We start from the raw sequence: 19,762 nt of genomic DNA on the forward strand, positions 1-19,762 counted from the left end.
TTTTTCATTTTTTTTCTTTTTTCTGTTCAATCAAGGCATTGTCTAAAGCAGTGGTCTGTATGTTCTAGATCAGTGGTTCTCAATCCTGGTCCTCGGGACCCCCTCCCCTGCATGTTTTAGATGTTTCCCTCCCCAAACACACCTGATTCAAATGAATGTGTCGTTATTAAGCCCATCTATTTGAATCAGGTGTGTTGGAGCAGGGAAATATCTAAAACATGCAGGGCAGGGGGTCCCGAGGACCAGGATTGAGAACCACTGTTCTAGATGTTTCCCTGCTCCAAATGAAGGGGCGTTATCACACTTCTGCAGAGCTTGATAACGACCTTTTCATTTGAATCAGATGTGTGGGAGCAGGGAAACATCTCAAACATACAAGACAGTGAGCCCCGAGGACCAGAATTGAAGACTTTGATTTGTTTCCGGGCGAGTTTATCTCTATCTAATGGTCATATACTGAAGCATTGCATTACGCACAGTTAATCAATGCACTGTCATGGCTAAGGCCCCAATACCACTTATTCATCAACTCACAAGCACCTGTTCATGTGGCTTACCAACAGTTCAAAGAGACCGAAAGAGACGAGCATCGTATGATTCTCGCAGATAACTCCGTTCAAGAAGCGGCAGTGGGCGACCACGCAAGCCCCCGTTGCCGTGGCCGAGTTTGAAAGGACACACTTCAAATGCTTTCAGTGTGGGCTAATTAACTTTATCGTGCAGAAGAGGCAGCAGTTTGCAGATAATGTCAAGAGCAAATTAAGTGCTCACATTTGGCTCGGCAAATGCTTTGTGTTGCATGTACTTCGATGTGACAGTCATGCTTTCCAAAATGCATTATGTATTCATCGTATATAATTCGACTGGTTTATATGTCATGTTCACATTTATTGCAAACCAGTGTGGTTCTTAAACTGTCTCCGTTGCCATTTTAAAACCAACAGAGTTCAGAAGCACGCAAATGATTGGCCCAGTCAGGTACAATTAAGGCTGGCTTCTCTTGACGCTTAGATTTGAATGGATCGAGCGCAGCTGGCCTAAATGCTCTCATGTAGTATTCATCAGGACCGCATGTATTATCGTCTCTTTAAATGAGCCTAGTCGCTGTGGACTTTTTGTTCGTTTTTGTTCGTTTTTGCACTCCCTCAATCTCACTTCTGATTTGCCCGCCCTCCACCTTCTCATCCTGTCAAGTCTTTGCAGCTGAAACATGACTGACATCCTCTTTGATGTGATCTAATGCCCTTCGCCTCCACTTTCATCTCCAGCGTCCCTGTATGGATCTGACGAGGAAATCGGTTGTTCAAATCACAATTTATTTGTATAGACCTACGTCTAAGAAACCACCCCGTTTAAGCTGCTTACTTACATGCTGCTTCTTCTCCTTCATGTTTGGCCTCGGGATCTGCGTCTCGGGCTGGGCCGGAGATGCCAGTGCTACGACTGAAGACGAAGTCAGTTGAATTTGCATGAGATGTATATCCGATAGAAAAGATAAAAGCTTACATAGTGGCTGTTTTGTGTAAACCATAGGATGACACATGTAATTAGTAAACACACCAATGAAATTTATTTTTGTAATGATTTTACATTCCACAGTTGAACATTTCCAGGGTTTCTTTTTTTGTATTCCTTTTTTATTAGTTTTTCAAGTTTACTCAACAGACACAGTACTGATGTTAAATGTTGTTAAATCCATTAGATTTTAACGTCCGTTCAGAATGAAAGTTGCAGTATCTCAGTTTTTTTTTGCTATTATACACCATTCTGAAGCTTGAGCACACATTCCCATTAACTTCACATGTTAGTCAAGCACACACTTCTAGGAGTTTATTAATACATTTCAGACTGCATACATTTATACTGGGATTCAGGGGAAATGATTTCCGAAGGGGTTTATAGCACCCAATAGTCAATAACTACTTTCAGTCAGCAACTATACAACTAGCTTCTTTGTTGATGCAGTGTAAAGACCTTGCAGAGTTCTAATAGAACTTTCTTCAGGTGCGGTGTCATCGAGGTGTGCTTTTGTGACATTGTACCACACAATAGTGTCCCATTGTGTGTCAGCGCATGCTTCACTACCACGTCTGACCCAAGAACCTAGATGGAATGACGCGGAAGCGGGAATTGCGTGTGTACGAGCAGTGGATAACCTTTTTGTATGAAAGCCTTGTGTAATCCTCAGACGGAAATAAATATTTGTGCCGTAAGTATGTCAAGGAACATCATCTTACATAAGGCTGGATGTGCTCCATTCAGAGGGGGGGGGGGGTTCTCCCTTCCCCCTTCTCCTATAGGTCCCCTCCATAGTATTCCCACTGTATCACAATTATCCACTATAAGGGATAAGGCGGGTCTTATCTTCCACTGTTGCTTCAAGCTTTTTTCTTTCTTTTAGAGGCACAGCTCTTGAAGTGTGTCTAGTGGTTTTAATGTAATTTCATGGCCAATTGCATTATCAGCTTGTGTCCCAAGGAATATTTCTTATGTGTATTTCTTATGATGACTCAATGTGCAAAGCACACATTGAGTTCCAATTTGCAGATGTTGTTATTAATCTATCCCTGTGGCTCTTTCAGCCTGTATACTTACATACTGAGGAAATAGACACACTGCTTAATCAGCATATAGACTTCAACTCGAAGATCGAGGGATATAAGAAGGATTGTCGCGCCGAGTTTGGGATGAGGCGCTCGTTTACAGGTTAACAGTCACACATCTGAGTTTGGTCGATTTGTGGCTGCGGTTGTAAATGTGACTTGTTTCATGGTCAGCTGCGGTTCTACACTAATTTTACAGGGGGGGGGGGCCAAGGGGGGCCACATTAAAAAACAGAAACAAATGATATTCAACCCTTGCGCTGCCTTCGGGTCACATGAAGATAACACAAGGGTTAAACATGAAATACTTTAATTTAGCTTGACATTAAAATCATACAAAATGCTCTGGCTCTCCCTCTTCCAGCTCCCTCAATGCCTTGATATGTTTCTCTAACCTTTTTATTTATTGGGGGCAAAAAAGGCTGCAATGTCCCTCCTCGGTTTATGATGACTACTAGAAGAAGAAAAACGTGTGTAAAAAAGTCAGTTATTTAGTCAGCACAGGGGGGGCCAAGGACATTTTTACAGGGGCACCGGCCCCTGTAGACCCCCGTGTAGAAACGCCCCTGTTCATGGTGCACGAGAAATGTTTGGTCTTTTGAAAGACGCCCGTGATGTTTGTGGTCATGTTTAAATTACACTCGAAATTAGGATTTACTGTTTCTGTTAAGGTGAAGGTTCAAGTTTTAATGCCAATGTCTTTTTCATGTTTTCTCTGTCAAACGCATCACCATAAGCAAGGTCACATGACCTTTTGTAGAGGTCAGGGTCCTGTGTAGCATCATAAAGGGAAGGAAAGGAGAGTATGACAAATGACAACATACATCACCGTCTGTTTGGCCGGGGTTCTCTGTGTCCTGCCAAGGCCAAAAATAAATAAAATACCTAAATATGGAGCTGGCTGAGAAGCAGAGGTATGTGTATGAAATATGAGCAGGTAAAGAAGATGGTGGCTGAAATACAAACAAGGCGACATCGTTTCAACATGACCTGGAAAGCACAGCAGGGCTTTCTCCCCAATCCTAGCAAAATGGTGCTTGCAGTTTTACGCTACTACGGAATGACTTGTGCTTGCCTTATGAAGAAAAAAAACAAACATGTTTCAACCCACTCCATTTGAGGGACATGATGAAACGGGAGCAGGACGCTCCCCTTAAACCACGAGCTTCCACACTTGTCCTCGATTCACTCGGAGGGCCCCGCAGGAAACCTGCCGTCTCCCGGAAACACACGGAGCAAGAGCCGGGTGTTTGGAGGAGCAGTCGGGGCCTCTCTTTAGACGCACACAGATTTCCCCAGGAAGATAGTCGGCGTGTTCCCATCAGATGTAATAAATCACTTACAGACGCGCTTAAGGCAGGCGCAGCATGGCGTCGGCACAACTCGCTAGCAAGCCTGTCTTTTTGAGCCCCGTCCACGGGGAAAACCACTCCCTCCCCCCACAAAGATGTCAAGACCAAAGTAGGGTGTGCCGTTTAAACAGGATACTGCATCTTTCTATTTTCATTGTTTTGTTTTTTCTTTTCAGATCAAAGACTCCACCTTCATATGTCACCTAAAGGCAGAGCTTGACTTTATTGTCATAATATAATAATTTCTACAACAGTTTTTTTTTTTTTCTACAGAGACCGCAAAACACCCACACACACTTCTATGACTACGATGTAATAAAAACAAACGTTCCACTCGCTCCATACACGATCAAACAACAGCTCACTCACTAAGGATGGAAGGGGTTTCAATCCAGTAAAAAGGAATAGACACAAATGGGAGAAAGTGGAATGCATGTATAAAATGTTAAATGATACTGGAACGTTTGAAAGGATTTTAGAGGATGCCCTATATAACGAGAATGAAAATGCTCCGACATTGGAATTTGTCCCGGCTGTAGTTTATCTGGAATATTCTGTACAATAATGTACAAGAGTGGAGTTATCCTGGGATGTGCTCAGCAGTCGCCTACCAATCAGGTGAAACCACTCAAGCATACACGATTAGTCAACCAAGCCATAACTGCTGCATTTTGTTCATTAGGCAAGTCAATGTGATTAAGCCCTCGTTCGCTTTCTCCCTCTTCGTTTTTCCGAGTTCCCGAAAATCCCACAGGAGGCTCCACCAGAAGTCATGTTGTCCAGGAGAGATTCCCCCTCCTTTGGAGAAATAAATGTGCCATTCGTAACAGTTCCACCACAGTCAGACTAGGCTAGTCTTGCATGTCTAGTTTCAGCGAGCTCGTTTAGCATCAGTTTTCATTGGTGTCAGGCATAATACTTCCTTGTCTGACATCAGCTACCCGCTGCTATGTGTCCAAACACTAAGGACAGGCTTGTGAAGTTCAGATGGCCCATCGTTTCGATTACTGAGCATCACAGCTGTGCCACAGTCCGAGATGTAGTCATGCGTTGCTCCCTCCACCCCCTCCCATTTTCCGGGACATTCTCCCACAATGTTTCCCTAACGTTCCTTGAAAGAAGGCATCGTCGTGGAACATCCATCTGGGCATCCCTGCTCCACCACAACAGACTAACACAACTTCAGATTGTTGATTATATTTCTCTGTCTTATTATTTTTTTACTGTAATTTTTCAAGATACCAGATTCAAGACACCCATTATATTACACACACGCACACACGATAAAAAAAGGAAAAAGAAACCAAAAACACGTCCGCAACCGGGAAAGCACGGAGATGATTTCGAAATGAACGCGTGGGATTAGTTTGCACGTTTTTGGACGTTTTTCTTTGTCGCCTCTTCTCGGCTGTCCCGTCAGGCGCCCGCGGTGGGCGGGCCCCGGTCCTCTAGCACACCGTGCCATTCTCCTGGCGAGTCTTGGGGCAGGTGGAGCGGGGGATGGGCTGCACGGAGGGTGCCAGCGTGCAGAAGAAGCCGGCGATGAGCGTGAGGCCCAGGCCGCCCCAGGCGCAGAACATGGACCAGCCGTAGCCGTGGCCGATGTCGTCGGGGAGGCCGTACAGGTAGCGCGGGTAGCGGGAGAGCTCAAAGTTGATGCCGGCCACGCATGTGCAGAGGGAGATGATGCAGAAGGTGCCTGGGGTGAGATGGCGGAGAGAAGGAGAAAGACAAAGCGAGACAGACGTCAGGTCTACGCACATGCATAAACCCCGATCCAATTCCCGTTTTAAATAATGACGGTTTATTATCTTCTAATGTAGTGTGAGATTTCAAAGACCCCCTGCCTCTGAGAAGTAATGGCGCCGTTTTGAGCTGTTCCCTCAAGAGAATCGGAATATTCATTCAGTCCTAATAGAATACATTTTCATTCACTTTGGACTTGACAATTGCAACGTTCCCTTCTGTTTGAAGTCGTGGATAAGGCGTTCATTTTGGCTTCATTTCCGAGCCCCCCCGCGGGTGACCCTCTGGGCTGTTTAGCTGAGATTTGGCCACTGTAATCTGACCTGGCCTATCCCCCACTTTTTTGGTATTACTTAGGAGCTTAATTGGCTTTTTAATTGCCTGCTCATTATGCAACGGGAAGGCATTGGATTAATCCGGAGCCCATCTTAATTGAGTCTCCGCTTGCCTTTTGCTGTACGGGAGCTGGGGTCTGCATATCATATCCATGTAAGATGAGTGAGTTTGCCACTGCTTGTGTGCTCTGGGGGAAAGGACTGTGTGTGTGTGTGTGTGTACGCGTGTGTGTGTGTGCATGTGCAAACATGAGCATGTATGTCTTTGCATGAGCGTATTTGTATGTGTGTGTGTGTTCCTGTATATATAATGAAGGCAGATTCTGCATCCGGCTCTCATGCATTAATCAAAATGGCTGGCAGCACTAATGAGAGCACCCAGCGTGCTTCGACTACAGCCCCTCAGCCCTCCCAACAAGCTGGAGAGAAACAACCAGCAGATAGATGTGTCTGGAAAAGGGACAGATGTATGCAGGCCAAGACGTCAATGTGACTCCAATCAGCAAGCTCAAAACACACATGCTATATGTCAAGTCACAACATCTTTCTCGGCGGCTTCATCCTAAATGCTATCTGTTAGGCCCATGAAAGGAGTCAAGGAATACAAAAATAAAAAAGATGTTAAATATGTCCGTTGTCATGAGCGAAGAAGGTTCCGGTGTTCGGGGTTCACTCACCTCCCATGAGGAAGAGCAGCCCAGCTACGTACTGCATGAGGCCGCGGTCCCAGCAGCAGCCCAGCACGCCGACAATCCAGCCGAACAGGATGATGGCCACCGCCATGCCCATGAAGCCTGCCGTCATCCGCCGCAAGTCTGCACACGGCACAGACATGGAGAGGGGAGAGGTGGGTATGGTAGTCCACTGGACGCAGGTACACACACAGTAGCAATATCAGCAACCCACACACAGCTCTGTCAGGTACACACACACACCGTTTTGCCTAGCGCTGTCCCCGCACTAGGGAAGGGAGGACGAACGTGGGACCGTTTGTGCCCGAGCCTGGCAGGAAAAGGACAGCCTCAGCTGTGAGACGTGGCCCTGAGGACAGGACGTGTCACCGTGGGGGGGGGGGTAATGACAGTGACAACGGAGGACGGGGGGACGGGGCGAGTGGCACGCCTCGACAGCGTGGTTCAACACGGACGGCTCGGAGCCCAGTCCCCCCCCCCCCCCCCCCCCCATGTTGATATCAATGTCACGGCTGAGCTTCCTGGTTGGAGGGAGTGAGGGGGGACAGGGCGGGGCCTCCACGGGGCCCGCTGGAGTCGCCCCGTGGCGTGGGCGTCAGAGAGGACTCCCACCCTCGGCTGCTTCCGAGGCTTCTCTCGCAGACCTGTGGGGGAGACTCGTGTACCTCCCCTGTGCTCTCTGTCGGACCTACGCATCCCAAAACGTGTTCTGACGCCGCCTTGCATAAAAACACACAACGGTAGCTGAATAGGTGAAATGTTTTATTTATTTTTTAAGATGCACCGCGTTCCACGGCAGCACGGGCGTCGGGGCGAGCGGCGGCGGTGCAAGCCAAGTGGTTTCCTGACACATCGCGCTGCCGCTGTCTGTCTTCTTCTGCGGGAGGGGGAGCTCATGTGGAACAGCCCGTCAGGCAGCCTGTCAGTCAGCCGCTACAACCAGCACATACCCTCTCTCACCCCCCCCACCAGCATACTAGGGGCAGGCTGCTATCTTCCTACTCGGGCGCCTGGACTGACTGCTCTTCACGTTTAGACATTGTATCTGAGCCACAGAACAGGGTTAAATGATGTACAACTTTATTGTCCGAACGAAGGCTCAACATGTAGAACCGCTTTCTGGTCAGAACTTTATGGAGCTAAACAGAAATGATATTTTATAAAAGGTTTTCCAGATTTGTACCTTTTTTTTAAGTGAGTTTATTCTGTTGTTGCAAATAGTTCCGACTGAATGTAGTATAACAGTTTTGAGACAAAAATACATGGTTTAGTTTCACGAACATGCATACAACTCTTTTCATATCTGTATACAAAGTACAGCTTAAGGAGAACGGATCAGTATTGTCCCTGTTTCTGTCTCTATGACCTCTGTGTGTGTGTATTTTGGGAGACATCACATTCTCGTGTCTAGCCTGTGTGCCTGCCAAAAGCCTGCAAGCCCGGCAGGTACAGGTGAGTGTGTGTGTGTCTGTGTGTGTTAGTTTGCTGGTGGAAGAAGACTAATGTGATGGGAGAGGACTATAGAACCTTCACGGCCCAGCAGCACTGCCTCCTGGGTAATCTGGTCCACAATCCCGCTGGAGTAATAAATACCCGTCACCACTCTGTGGCTGGCGCACTGCACCTGCCCAGCTCGCAACACCAGGACACAACACACAGAGAGAGGTATGTGCAGGTCACTGTGCTTTAAACAAACGAGAGCGGTGGGGGGTGTTGACAAAAAAAGAGACTGATACAGGTATAGGTCACCCACATGAAAACCAAAGTAAGAAAAAAGAACTCGACGGGGAAGAGAGAGTCCACCTTTTTCCACAACAATTACAAATCTGAGCGGTAGAGCAGGGAAACCCCCAAATAAATATCTGATATATCTCTTTACATATGATCTATAGCAGCACACTGCCATTACAGCACCCCGACATCCTAGTTGGCAAGCTCTGAATGAGACGTTTGTACGAAACAGATTTCGGGAAATGTAATATCTGGGAGCGTCATTGCGTCACTACTGTATCACAACCGCCCTGCTACTCGACCAGTGATGTCGGATCACGATTCTCATATCAAGTTTTTCCAGTTCTGTTGTAGATGGAAGTCGAGAGCCCCAGTGTCTGTATTTGCTGTGGAGGGAAACAGCTTGGGAGAGGAGATAGAGGGAGGGAGGGGGAGGGAGACGGGGGGTGGATAGAAGAGCGAGAAGCTGACAAAGGTAGTCGTCAGCGCTTCTCCGACACAGAGACTGAGCATCATTTAACTGACAAGGAGAAGAAAAGGAAGACTGGCTTGTCAGTCAGGGGCCTGGAGCCTCGCCGAAAGAATGACTTCAACGTTTCACTCAAATCAATTTTTCATCCAAACTAGATTGTTTGTTTTTGTCACAGTAAAGCGTTATTTTGTCATAATCTCTTTTTTTTGTGGGGGATGGGGGGGGGGGGGGGGTGGGTTGAATTTAGAAGATCACTAATAATGACCATTGGATATGCAAGCGCATTACGATTATCGACACAGACAGGCTTTTAATCCTCTTGTAAAAACATCACCTTAACAAAAAAACCAAGTCAATATTGGTCCTCTGCCATAATGGAATTGTATTGGACTGATAATACTTCAGATATACCTACTGTACCGAGTATCCTACTGTGGAAGCACAGCCGGAAAAGTCACACAGAATACTGTAAAGCCTATATGAAAGTCAGAAAATACCTGACTCGCGGGCAGCACCATCTCTTTAAGTCGATGGATGATTGAACTGAGTGTCAGTTCTCATTTGGATGTTCCAGACTAGCTTTGGCTAAGACTTGACGCCCAGCTTGACGTCTGCCTCCCCAGCTGTCTGTCGACGGATCCTATTCCAAGATGTCGTCAACGTCGGTGGGAGCCATCAGAGCTGCGCTTCCCCAGTGTGGCTCTCATTAGGAGCTGTCAGTTAGCCTCCTGAGCATACGTGTATAATTACAAATGGCAAATACCTCACCAGCGGCTGATGGGCACCATAATCAATTATAGTAAACATGTGGATTTGATTGTGTGTGTGTGTGTGTCTTATGTAGTAGCTGTCTCCCTTTCCCTCAACAACACGTCTTGCTTTACGGTATTCTTTTGCAACCCAACATTGAGAAGATATCCCTTTAGCTTAGCGACGCCTCTGGTATTCCACTTGAGTCCTCTGATCTAGGTGTTGAAAGTGCATTTACGCTGCTGTCCACCATATGCTTTCACCGGGGTATATAGAGGGGATAGACCAAAGAGAACGGAGGAGGGAGATATTGCACAAACACAAAACCTCCACAGAATGCCTCGCTGGATCAAACTAGACCGCTGAGACGGTAGAAACAGAAGGCCCGTTGAGAGACGTATAAACACGTTTATACAAATGATGTCTCAGTTCATCTGGTGCCTTTTTGGCAGACACCATTAAGACTCGTGTTGATAATCCCGCTGTCCAAAATAAGTTGTGGGAAAAGCCCGTACGGCTTTTGGAAATCTAGGTATCTGCAATCGATGGACGCCATTCCATTACTCACTGAAATTGATTCCTCTCTCTGAGCCCCAGACAAGCGATGCATTTCCAAGATGGCAGCTCCCCTAGGCCTCTGGCTGACCGCAAGGTTGCCGTCAGCGACCCTGCTGAAGGGATCCTCTGTGGCAATCCTGACTGCTACTCACAATGCAACATCCAAATAGAATGAACCCGCATGAACTGGGAATCGTTTAGGGGATATTCCTTAACTGTGCGCGGCCCAAGCGTCCAAACAAACGTCTCCACTTATTGACAGCTTTCTCAATCCATCTTGAGACAGTTCAGTCATCTTGGAGCACTGCATGGTGGAGGATATGGACGAATCTTGTTGAAATGGTGTAATTTCAACGTTTTCCTCGGACCAAACAAGAAACGGACACGCGCATTTACGCACAGATTTGTTTTGAATCGCAGTTGACCTAACTCGGGGTCTTGCTGCTGTATGCTGTCGCCACATCAACATTTAGCGAGCTGTGCTCGTTTCTCTCACATTTGGCGCACCCACACCCACACACACTCACCCGCATGCAAATCAGCGAGGGGTTGTACATGTCTGCGATTAGCAGCGATATTCACCAGTGTCAAAAGAGGCTTGGATGTATCTGGGCAAAGCAGAAGGACAATCATTGTGTACATGGGTAAATTCTGTCTGCGCTGTTAGTTGGATGATAAGTGCACCTGCTCCACTATCATTAGCATACACACCTTCAGAGCAGCCCGTGATTCCAACTAGGCTAAACCCGAGACAGGGGCTGATTACAGGCTTTCTGTCTCTCTCACACACACGCACACACACGCACACACACACGAGTGCACACACACACACACAGATACACGCCTGATGAAGGCATGTACACAGTCACCCAGAGGCAGCGCTTCTGACAGACACACCTGCCACACATTTACACCTAATTGCTGTCAGCTTTTCCGCACAGAATTTCCCTGAGTGAGAAGTCTGTTGCGAGATTCCAAACCAGTATTGCACATCACGTCGAGATGTAGACAAACAATCTGTCAGGAAGAACCCACCTAGCATTCATGCAAATATGGGACAACAAAAGAATGTGTCAAACGTTCCTTGTCACAATATCTCCCCAAATTTGACAGTTTGTTCAAAGATAAGAGCATATACACCCCAAAATTCGGGATATAATTATCAAGTGTATTCATGCATTTCCTTTCAGGAGAGGAGAGGAGGCGTTAGCATAACCAAATGCAACAAGGTACAAAAAGGGACTGAAACGTATCATCTTGCATTTGGAAATGAAACATGATTGACATTTGAGCGATCAGTGGGCTTCCGATCACTGCGGAAAAAATAAAAACACGTCGATTGGCATAACCTTTTTTTTCTTCCTGACGCTGTGAGTGACTGTGGCTAATAAGCATGTTCATTTGTTTAGAGTATCAGCGCGGAGCAGATTCTGGTTTGTGTCTCTCTGTGGGTTACTGGGTTTCTGTTGTTGAGCCCGGTACTTCCACTTTCCATTTTAATTATATTGGTCTGCTCCAGAACAAATGTGCCAATGAAAAGCCCTTTTAGAAAAGGGAAATAGCTTTTGGTGGTGGAAGGAATAAAGAAAGAAAAAAGGAGGGGGGGGGGGGAGAGAAAGTGTGCCCGCTATCTCCCTCCAGAGAACTGTGGCACGGAGGGGGGGGGGGGGGGGGGGGGGGGGGGTGGGCGTATGTTGACCTCACGGCGAAGGTGAAAAGGCTTTTCTCTCTGTGCCGTCGTCCCAGAGGACGTCCCCGGCCCCGGGGCCCTGTCAGGAAGGCCGGCGAGTCACGGAGCCAGCGCTGCGTCGAGGCGCTCTGTGGGTTTGCTGGCGTCATCTTTGACTCACGGTGGCTCAGCGCCCGCGGTTGGGAGAGGGGAGAGGGGGAGGGCTGTATGTTGTAGGAGGAGGGAGAGGGGGGTCGGGGGGGGAAAAGTGAAGGATGAGGGAGGCGGGAGTGGGCGGGTAGGCGAGACTTTGCTTTCTGGAGGAAAACCGGAGAATTGCTGAGTCTTCGCTGCCCTTCGCTCGCTCTTTGGCTCCTCGTTTAGGAGGCCGGCTGCGGCTCACCGCCACTCACTGGGGGGGTAATAGAGCCTAATTTCATTACCAGATGTCAAACGCCACTGGGGAGAAAACAATGGAGAGGCAAAATCAAATTACAAGAGATAGCGGGAGGGATAGGAGGGGGGGAGGAGAGAGGGCTGGATCAGGTGGGGTTGGGGGGGAAAGAAAAAAAAACAGGACCAATCCGTGTCCGTCCCTTTGTAAACATATGTGCGATTGGCTGAGAGAAGCCCTTGACAGGCCCCTCTGGCTTGTATGGAGGAAAACTGAGGATGACGAGTGTGTTCCTCAAGGCGGAGGCATATGGTTGGTCGGTTCGCTCGTGGTCCCGTCTCCCCGGGGAGCGGGGCCACCGGGACACCGTGAGTGACAGCGGATGGACCGAGTGTCCGTCGCTGACAGCTGGCTTCCCGTCGGACGACTCGTGACACATCGCTCCCCTGGGGGGGAGGAACAGCCAATCACAGATGGGCATGAGCCGGGGGAGGGGGGGGACGGAGTATCGAGCGGTCAATCATCTCCTCCCGGGGGGAGGCACGGAGGCCGAGGGGACGTCGTGATAGGACAGCTGCCGTACGAGAGCGTCCCCGTGACAGCGCGGCCGTCGATCGGCGTCGCCGTGGTGAGGGGGGTTCGCAAGCTTCGCGTCGGATGACTCTGTCGGTGTTCCCCACAGGGCCCGCCTTCAGAGAGGCGTGCGGCGCACACGGCAAACCGTGGCGCGGGAAGCACCGTCCGCTCTCGGCCCCGTCGACACAGACGCAGCAGCGAACGGGGGCGTTTACCTCGTGGATGACCCGACGGCCGTCGTAACAAGTCGTCTAATTGCATCGAGAGAGGGGAAGCATGCGCTCTCACCGTGATAATCTCATCAAGAGACAAGAGCGGGAAAAAAAGGGAGCCGAAAGGATCCCTGCTGGGCCATTTAATTAGCCCGGCTACATCAAGGTCAGAGCTGGGGATCAAAAGGTGAGGGAACTGGGAAACCACTAAACAAATGTGACACGACAAACTGCCCCGGGGATCACTTTCAATCTATGAGCCTGTAAAGACTACAGCTCATGGGTCAGCTATAGCAGACTATCAATAATTACTGTAGCCTGTGAAGGGCCAGCGTACTGGGGTGGTGGGTTACATGCAGGGATGGATAGAGAGCTTCTTGGGGGGGCGGTCAGGGGGCTGTACCGCTTTCGATTCACAGAACGTATCCTCCCAACTCTGGGATAGCTATTTATTTTCATTAATAAGGCTTTTTTAATCAATTGTCGAGGTTGACCGATTTTATTGAAGCCATGAAACAGACGGATTGGCTGGGAGAGCACTGTACGGAGGAAGGCTCTGAAAGCTCCGAGCGGGCGGCGCCGTGACATCATTAAAGTGTCTTTGCATGAAGCCCCTCCTAATGGTCGCCGTTGCCCCCCCCCCCCACCCCCACCGCTGGCCGCGCCTCTCCCCTGTTGCCGTCTCTCCGCACGAGTGATAAAACAGGACGGGGCGACTCAGCACTTTTGGGGGAGATTTTTAATCTGTGGAGGAGACAGACGGGACAGCACGTCGGGCACTGCCGCCGAGGGGCCCTCTTATCTGGATGGGAAAACAGCCCGGAAGACCCAGAGATGGATAGATACAAAGGGGGAGGAAAGAGGTGGGAGACAAAGGGAGAGGGGGGACGGGACGAGGCAGGGGAAGAAGAAAATAACGTTGTGATTAACGACGCAAACAAGCGAGTTTCTGAGTTTGGGAAGCATTTTGGGGGGGATGGGGGGGGGGGGGGGGGAGACAGAAAAGGGCTTATGTCGTGAGGCAGAGGTTATGAAAACGACACAAGAGGAGAGAGACTGGGAGGTGACAGGAGAAGGCCTTGCCGGGGGAGAACTCTTAAGCCGCTGTCTCAAGCTTTCTCAACCACTCCACCCTGTAGCGGGGTCTCGTCGTGTTAAAATAGAAATACTTAATTTATCATAAAGTTCGGGGCACCACCCTAATATTGGTTTAGGACATTAGGGAATCCTATATTTAACATGTAATAATCAGTCTCATCTTTAGGAATGAATTCGTTCTAAGTGTAGAGCCAATCGTAGCATCAGTGAACACGCACGTCAAAATATCTTTACAATGAATTTATTCAAGTAAGGTAAACAGATCTTATGAACAAGTTGGATTATGGGTTTGATATGAGTTATTGGTTTCAATGAACAGAATGAAATGGACTAACTTAAAGAAAGACAGAAATGGTAAGTCAGTGACTACATCCTTACAAATCATAAACAGAGCTCACGCCAATGCCATGTCTGGGAGGAAAGAGCGTTAGCCATAGTTACGTTTGATCAGGGGTTGATCAATGAGGTTGAGGGCGGTTTGCGCCAAAGGTCCATTTGAAGAATCGGAAGTGAAAGCACGGCTGCGCTGCAAGGTCGTGTGGCTGAATCTGCGGGATCTCAGTCAAGTCGCAATGATAATTGCGTTTTGGGTTCTTCTGTTGAAACGTCCAGATAGTGTCGCGATCACTATAAAGTTGAATCTCAGGAGAAGCTTGGGGACGTCCTTTGGAACGCGAATCCCGATGGCGTTCATGCCATGGTTGGTTTCGCTGAAGTCCGAGATTAATGGTCATCTCAGATATTTATACAGTTCAGAGTTCGAGGGAGGACCTGTCTGGGTCAGACGTTGATTGGGGGAAGCTGGGTTGTCAACTCTCCCCTCCTTCCTTCACACCTACCAAAGGTGTGATCTGGTCTCTGGCTGGTTCAAAAGATCATTCAAATATTGTTCTGGACATCTTGGTACAGTTACAAAATATAGTTGAATGGTTGTTTTATTATGAGAGCTTTGTGTAGATACCAAGAATGACATGGTTATCTTTCAGGAAGAAGGATTAGTTACTAGAATCAAGATTTCAGTGAGCACAACATTAAAACAAAGTAACAAACATGACACAAATATCCCTCTCATAATTCTCCACCTTGTACTCTCGTGGTAAAGGTGAAGTCTGAAGAACTTTCCTCAAAAGTTCTGATTAAGGTATGTTCTTTGTTCAACTGCCGCCAAAACGGATGCAAATGGTTTCTGGAGACGTGTTGTCTCAAGCAGGCCCTTTGAAGCTTGCAAGCTAGCAGGAGGGCTGAGATTGGGGAGGTCCCCCCCCATTTCTATGGTTCCTTTGCATCGGCATTTGGTGGGTAATCAGCATACTGAGGGTGTCACAAAGGCTGATTAGGTTTGTCTGATGTGATTGAATCACTCTTCAGGTGTGGCAAGATGTTGGCTCCGTGTGGTCTTGCTGACCTCACTACAACCCCCTTGCCTCCCGTTAAATTAGTTGAGGCACCATCGCTGAATCGCAAAGCCTGCCTGAGCTTTAAGTCATGACATGCTGCAGTAGAGTCCCCCAAACGCAGTCATCTGTGCTGTGCGAACAGCTACGGTTCAGACCGGGCCTCCACTTTACGCCATTCCGCTTTACGTTGACCGTACTGTGCCGCGCCTATAAAATGGTCGGAAACTTCCAGAAAAGAGGAAGCCTTATCTGTGGCACGCAGGTACAGATAAGGTGTTGTCATGCATACACAGGCACCCCCTTGTGCAGAGACATGGAAATGTCTGTGAGGCGCCGACGCGCGTACGGAATCCGAGAGCGAGCTGTGAAGTCTGTGTGAAGTGGGAACAGTAGGTTCAGCTGAAGGTCAACCTGCCAGAAATGAGGCTCGAGGGTTGAAAAACAGCGCTGGAAATCGCGTGGCGGGGGCGAAGACGAGTCACCGGGATGTGTTTTTTCCCCCCAAAATCTTTGACTTTTTAATCTGCGCTGCCAAAACGGAATGCACCGCACTGCAAGGTTTTAGTGGCGGGCGAAGAAGAGAGAAGGGAGTTTTCTATCCCTCTGTCACTTCCTCCTTCGTTCCACGAGGATGAAAGTGCAGCTCTGCTCTTCCCCGCATGCTAAACTGTCACATCCTTCGTTGCTTGGCAGGGGCCACGGTACTGGAAGCTCTCCACATGCAAATGTCTATGCAGGATGGAGGCAGACAGGAAGGAGAGGAGGGGATGGTGGAGTGACTCGGGGGGAGGGGGGGGGGCAGCAGAGAGAAATCTTGGCACTTCCTAGTCATGGCCTCTGCGTATCTCACACAGAACACACACACCCTCTTGCTTGGAGCCAGAGAGTGGTGTGTGTGTGTGTGTGTGGTGGTGGGTGGGTGGGGTGTTTCTGTTGTAAATGCTTTGGCAGACAAATCCCCCGTTGTAGGTGTCAAGGCTGCTGTGATGGGTCTGGAGAGGCTGGGGAAGGAACCCAGGGGACACTGGGACCCAGGGGACACTGGGACCCAGGGAGGGAGGCCGAGGCAGCTCCCTGCAGCCACCAGGTGTCGGATGAGTCACCTTCTCCCTGTGGAGAACATTTTATGCTTCGTTCTATACTTCCTGGGTGAGTGAAATGGGCTGAATTCATAGGATGATTACAGTTATTCAACTGGCCATTTCGCCCTGTCCTTTATGTGGGTAAAAGCAGGAATCCAGGTAACCCGGGTTGTATAATTGCAGATGAAGGTGGGGTATAGGGGCGGTGGTGAGCATTAAGTGTGCTGAGCCGGAAAAAAAAGCGAGAGCATAGCTTTCTCCAAGCTTTGTTTTGTTTTTTTCTTTTTTTACCGCATATGAAGACTTGGTGGTCTTTGAAAATCGAAGCACCTCCATTACCGTGGGTCAAAGTCATTCTGCCATTGGACAGCGCCCGCTGACAGTCATCCGTGAGGTCACACCTCATCGGATCACATGGGGTCGTTGTTGCCATGGCGAGTGCACTTGAACCGCCGTGGCTCGCTGACACGCTCGAGTCAGCTGACGCAGAGAAGGGGGGGAAGGACGTTTCATAAAAAGGCCAGAGCTGAGGACGCACACACACACACACACTTGGATCCCACACTCCAATTAAAGAGACCATTTTTCCTTCCTCTTCCATTAATCCGGCTGAACTACACGGCCCTGAGTGGCTCTGAGCCTGTCACTCATTTGGCCTCCAACGCACCGCCGGAATATTCTGTGATTTCATTTTTATTACCTCGCTCGCCAGAACTAATAGGGGGGTTGACTGAAGCGGTGGGGTAAAACAGGAAGGGCGAGTGAGAGAGGGAGAGGGAGGGGGAGAGTAATTACGTCTTCCATTTTTCGGGAGCTTGATAAGGGGGGCAGGGGTGCCAGGAGGACGAGTCCCTCACGGCCCCCCTGGCACACCATGACGCCAGCGTGTCGTTCTCCGATCTCCGCCCTGATAACCTACCCTGGTACCTGGGGGCCGCAATTACACTGGGAGCGAACGGATCAAGAGTCCACTCTGTTGAGGAGCTCTCAGAGGGGGGGGGGGGGGGGGTCAGTGGATATCAGCGGCGATAAGAGCAGAGAGATGAGTGATTTGCGGCGGCACGGTGCCACCCACACCGCCCCCCCCCCCCACACCGCCCCCCCCCCCCCCACACCGCCCCCCCGCAGGATGCTCTGCTGCTCTCGGCCCCTCGTTTTCTCTCTGCCTTTTTTTTTTTTCGGCCACCGGCCTCATCCCTTCTTTCGCCAGCCTCCAGCCTCACCCCTTTCTTTGGGAACGTAGAACTTGAAAAGACGCTTGGTACTGTGGGGTTCCTCGAGGATTTGTATCAAGAGACTTTGAGCCTTGAGTCTGGTTGGCTGTCTGTGGATATTATAACTCTGAGGTAAAAGTGAGGTACTGTCACTGTTTAAATAACAATATGTGAGAGAGAGAGAGAGAGAGAGAGAGAGAGAGAGAGAGAGAGAGAGAGAGAGAGAGAGAGAGAGAGAGAGAGAGAGAGAGAGAGAACGAGCGAGAGTAAGAGGGAGAAAGGGACCAATTTTGAAAGACTTTGTCAAATCTTACCCCTGAGCTGCGGCAAGTCACACACAATTCAACCTCTCACCAGGAAGAGAAGTGAGTCATTGTCCAGCTCGAGTCCGAGAGAAACCGAGCAAAACACCTCTTTCTACCGTTTGGTTAACTTCAACCGTGGAGCTATTTCTGCAATATCACCCATCCCCACACAGAAACTCATTTTCTGACAGGGAACGAACACGATGAGTACAGACGTAACACCTTTCCGCTCTCATTTTTTTTCTTCCCGGAGCTAACTAGTCGCAACTGTCAGACAGTACAAAAAAACAAAGCACGCGCAACAGATGAACGTTCCCCAAGGACACCCACACAGTAGTCACACATCCCTAACAGGCCGTGTCTGGACATTCTCTGGGCGGAGTTTGCCGGTTGTTTGCGACTGTTTATAAACATGTAGGGAACACGAACGAGACTCGTCCCCTGACGATGAAGGCCGGTGCCGTCCCATGAAGGCTATACGGCAGGTTTAAGACAGCGTGCGGGCGGGTGGGTTCTCTCCTGCTGTGATTGATCTTTATCGACGGTCGTTGTGACGCAGCCGCCACTGAAGCTGTGGCGGGTAGCAGACACTGTTGTGCCGAGCGACAGATCCGGCTGTTAAGAGGTGGGGAGGGAGGGAGGGCGGGGAGGGAGGGAGGGCTGGTTAGCTGGCTGCTTGGGCCCGAGCGTTCAGTGTCCATCTCCCTTCCTCCTGCCACCTCTCTCCCTTTTCTCACACCCTCTGCTGGTTCCCACCATGGCGAGTGTGTCACTTCCCCCAGGGGGCCTGTGACCTCCGCAGCCTCTGCTGATTGGTTAAATGAGGCCTGCCGACCACAGAATCTGTGACACCTGTCGCTTGGCGCCATAGGCGGGATGGCGCTAAACGGCGGGTGGGGGGGAGGCCACTGGAATCACACACATCTCACTTAGAGATGGTTCCCGCTGAATGACTGGCTGCACATGGTGGCGCTGGGTCTCGGCTCCCTGTGCGTTTCCACAGGGCCGTGCGGTACAATCAACCACGCATGATGTATTCACATGACAAAACCCTAAAAAGATGTCCCTGTGACCCCTGCTATTGTTCTCACATGAAGGTCTGTGTTTTTTTGTGTATTGTAGTGACACAATGAGAGAGGAGAGAGGAGAGGGAGAGAGGAAGAGTTAAAGAAGGAGAGAGGATGACCTTGGTGTCTCTAAACATTCTTGTAGCAAGGTAAGGGGGGTGGGGGGGTGGTTCTGTTCCAGCTGCCCACGTGTACTGAGCTGATAAGGAGCGCAGCTGTGCAGCAAACCTGACAAACCTGACAAACCCCTATACAACTCTGTCCTCTGATAGTGCAGAGGACCAGACACACGGGCTGCTGGTTTTTAAACCCCAGCCCCACGCCGCAACGCGCCTGCACACGAACACCAGAGGAACTGGCCAATGGGAGGCTTCCGTTCAGCATCTCCCCATTTCTCGACACCCACTGTCAAACGGCTGGCGTGTAAACCTTTTTGCAAACACGCATGAATTTAAACGGGCACCATTTACCATTTGGGGGAAGAATAGAGCTTAAAAGGAAATGACAGA

General features: G+C 49.4%; 1 protein-coding gene across 1 annotated transcript in view; it reads right to left on the reverse strand.

The window, feature by feature from the left end:
* Positions 1–3,007: 3,007 nt before the first annotated feature.
* tmem178b (transmembrane protein 178B) overlaps positions 3,008–19,762 on the reverse strand; it is a 59,978-nt gene continuing 43,223 nt past the window's right edge. The window contains exons 4-5 of the mRNA XM_047023317.1: positions 6,714–6,851; positions 3,008–5,654 (exon numbers count right to left, since the gene is read on the reverse strand). Coding sequence (XP_046879273.1) covers positions 5,404–5,654; positions 6,714–6,851 — 389 coding nt within the window. The 3' untranslated portion in view covers positions 3,008–5,403. The remainder of the gene's footprint in view (positions 5,655–6,713; positions 6,852–19,762) is intronic.

Source organism: Hypomesus transpacificus, chromosome 7 (genome assembly GCF_021917145.1).
Source record: "Hypomesus transpacificus isolate Combined female chromosome 7, fHypTra1, whole genome shotgun sequence".
In the NCBI taxonomy this organism is placed as follows: Eukaryota; Metazoa; Chordata; class Actinopteri; order Osmeriformes; family Osmeridae; genus Hypomesus; species Hypomesus transpacificus.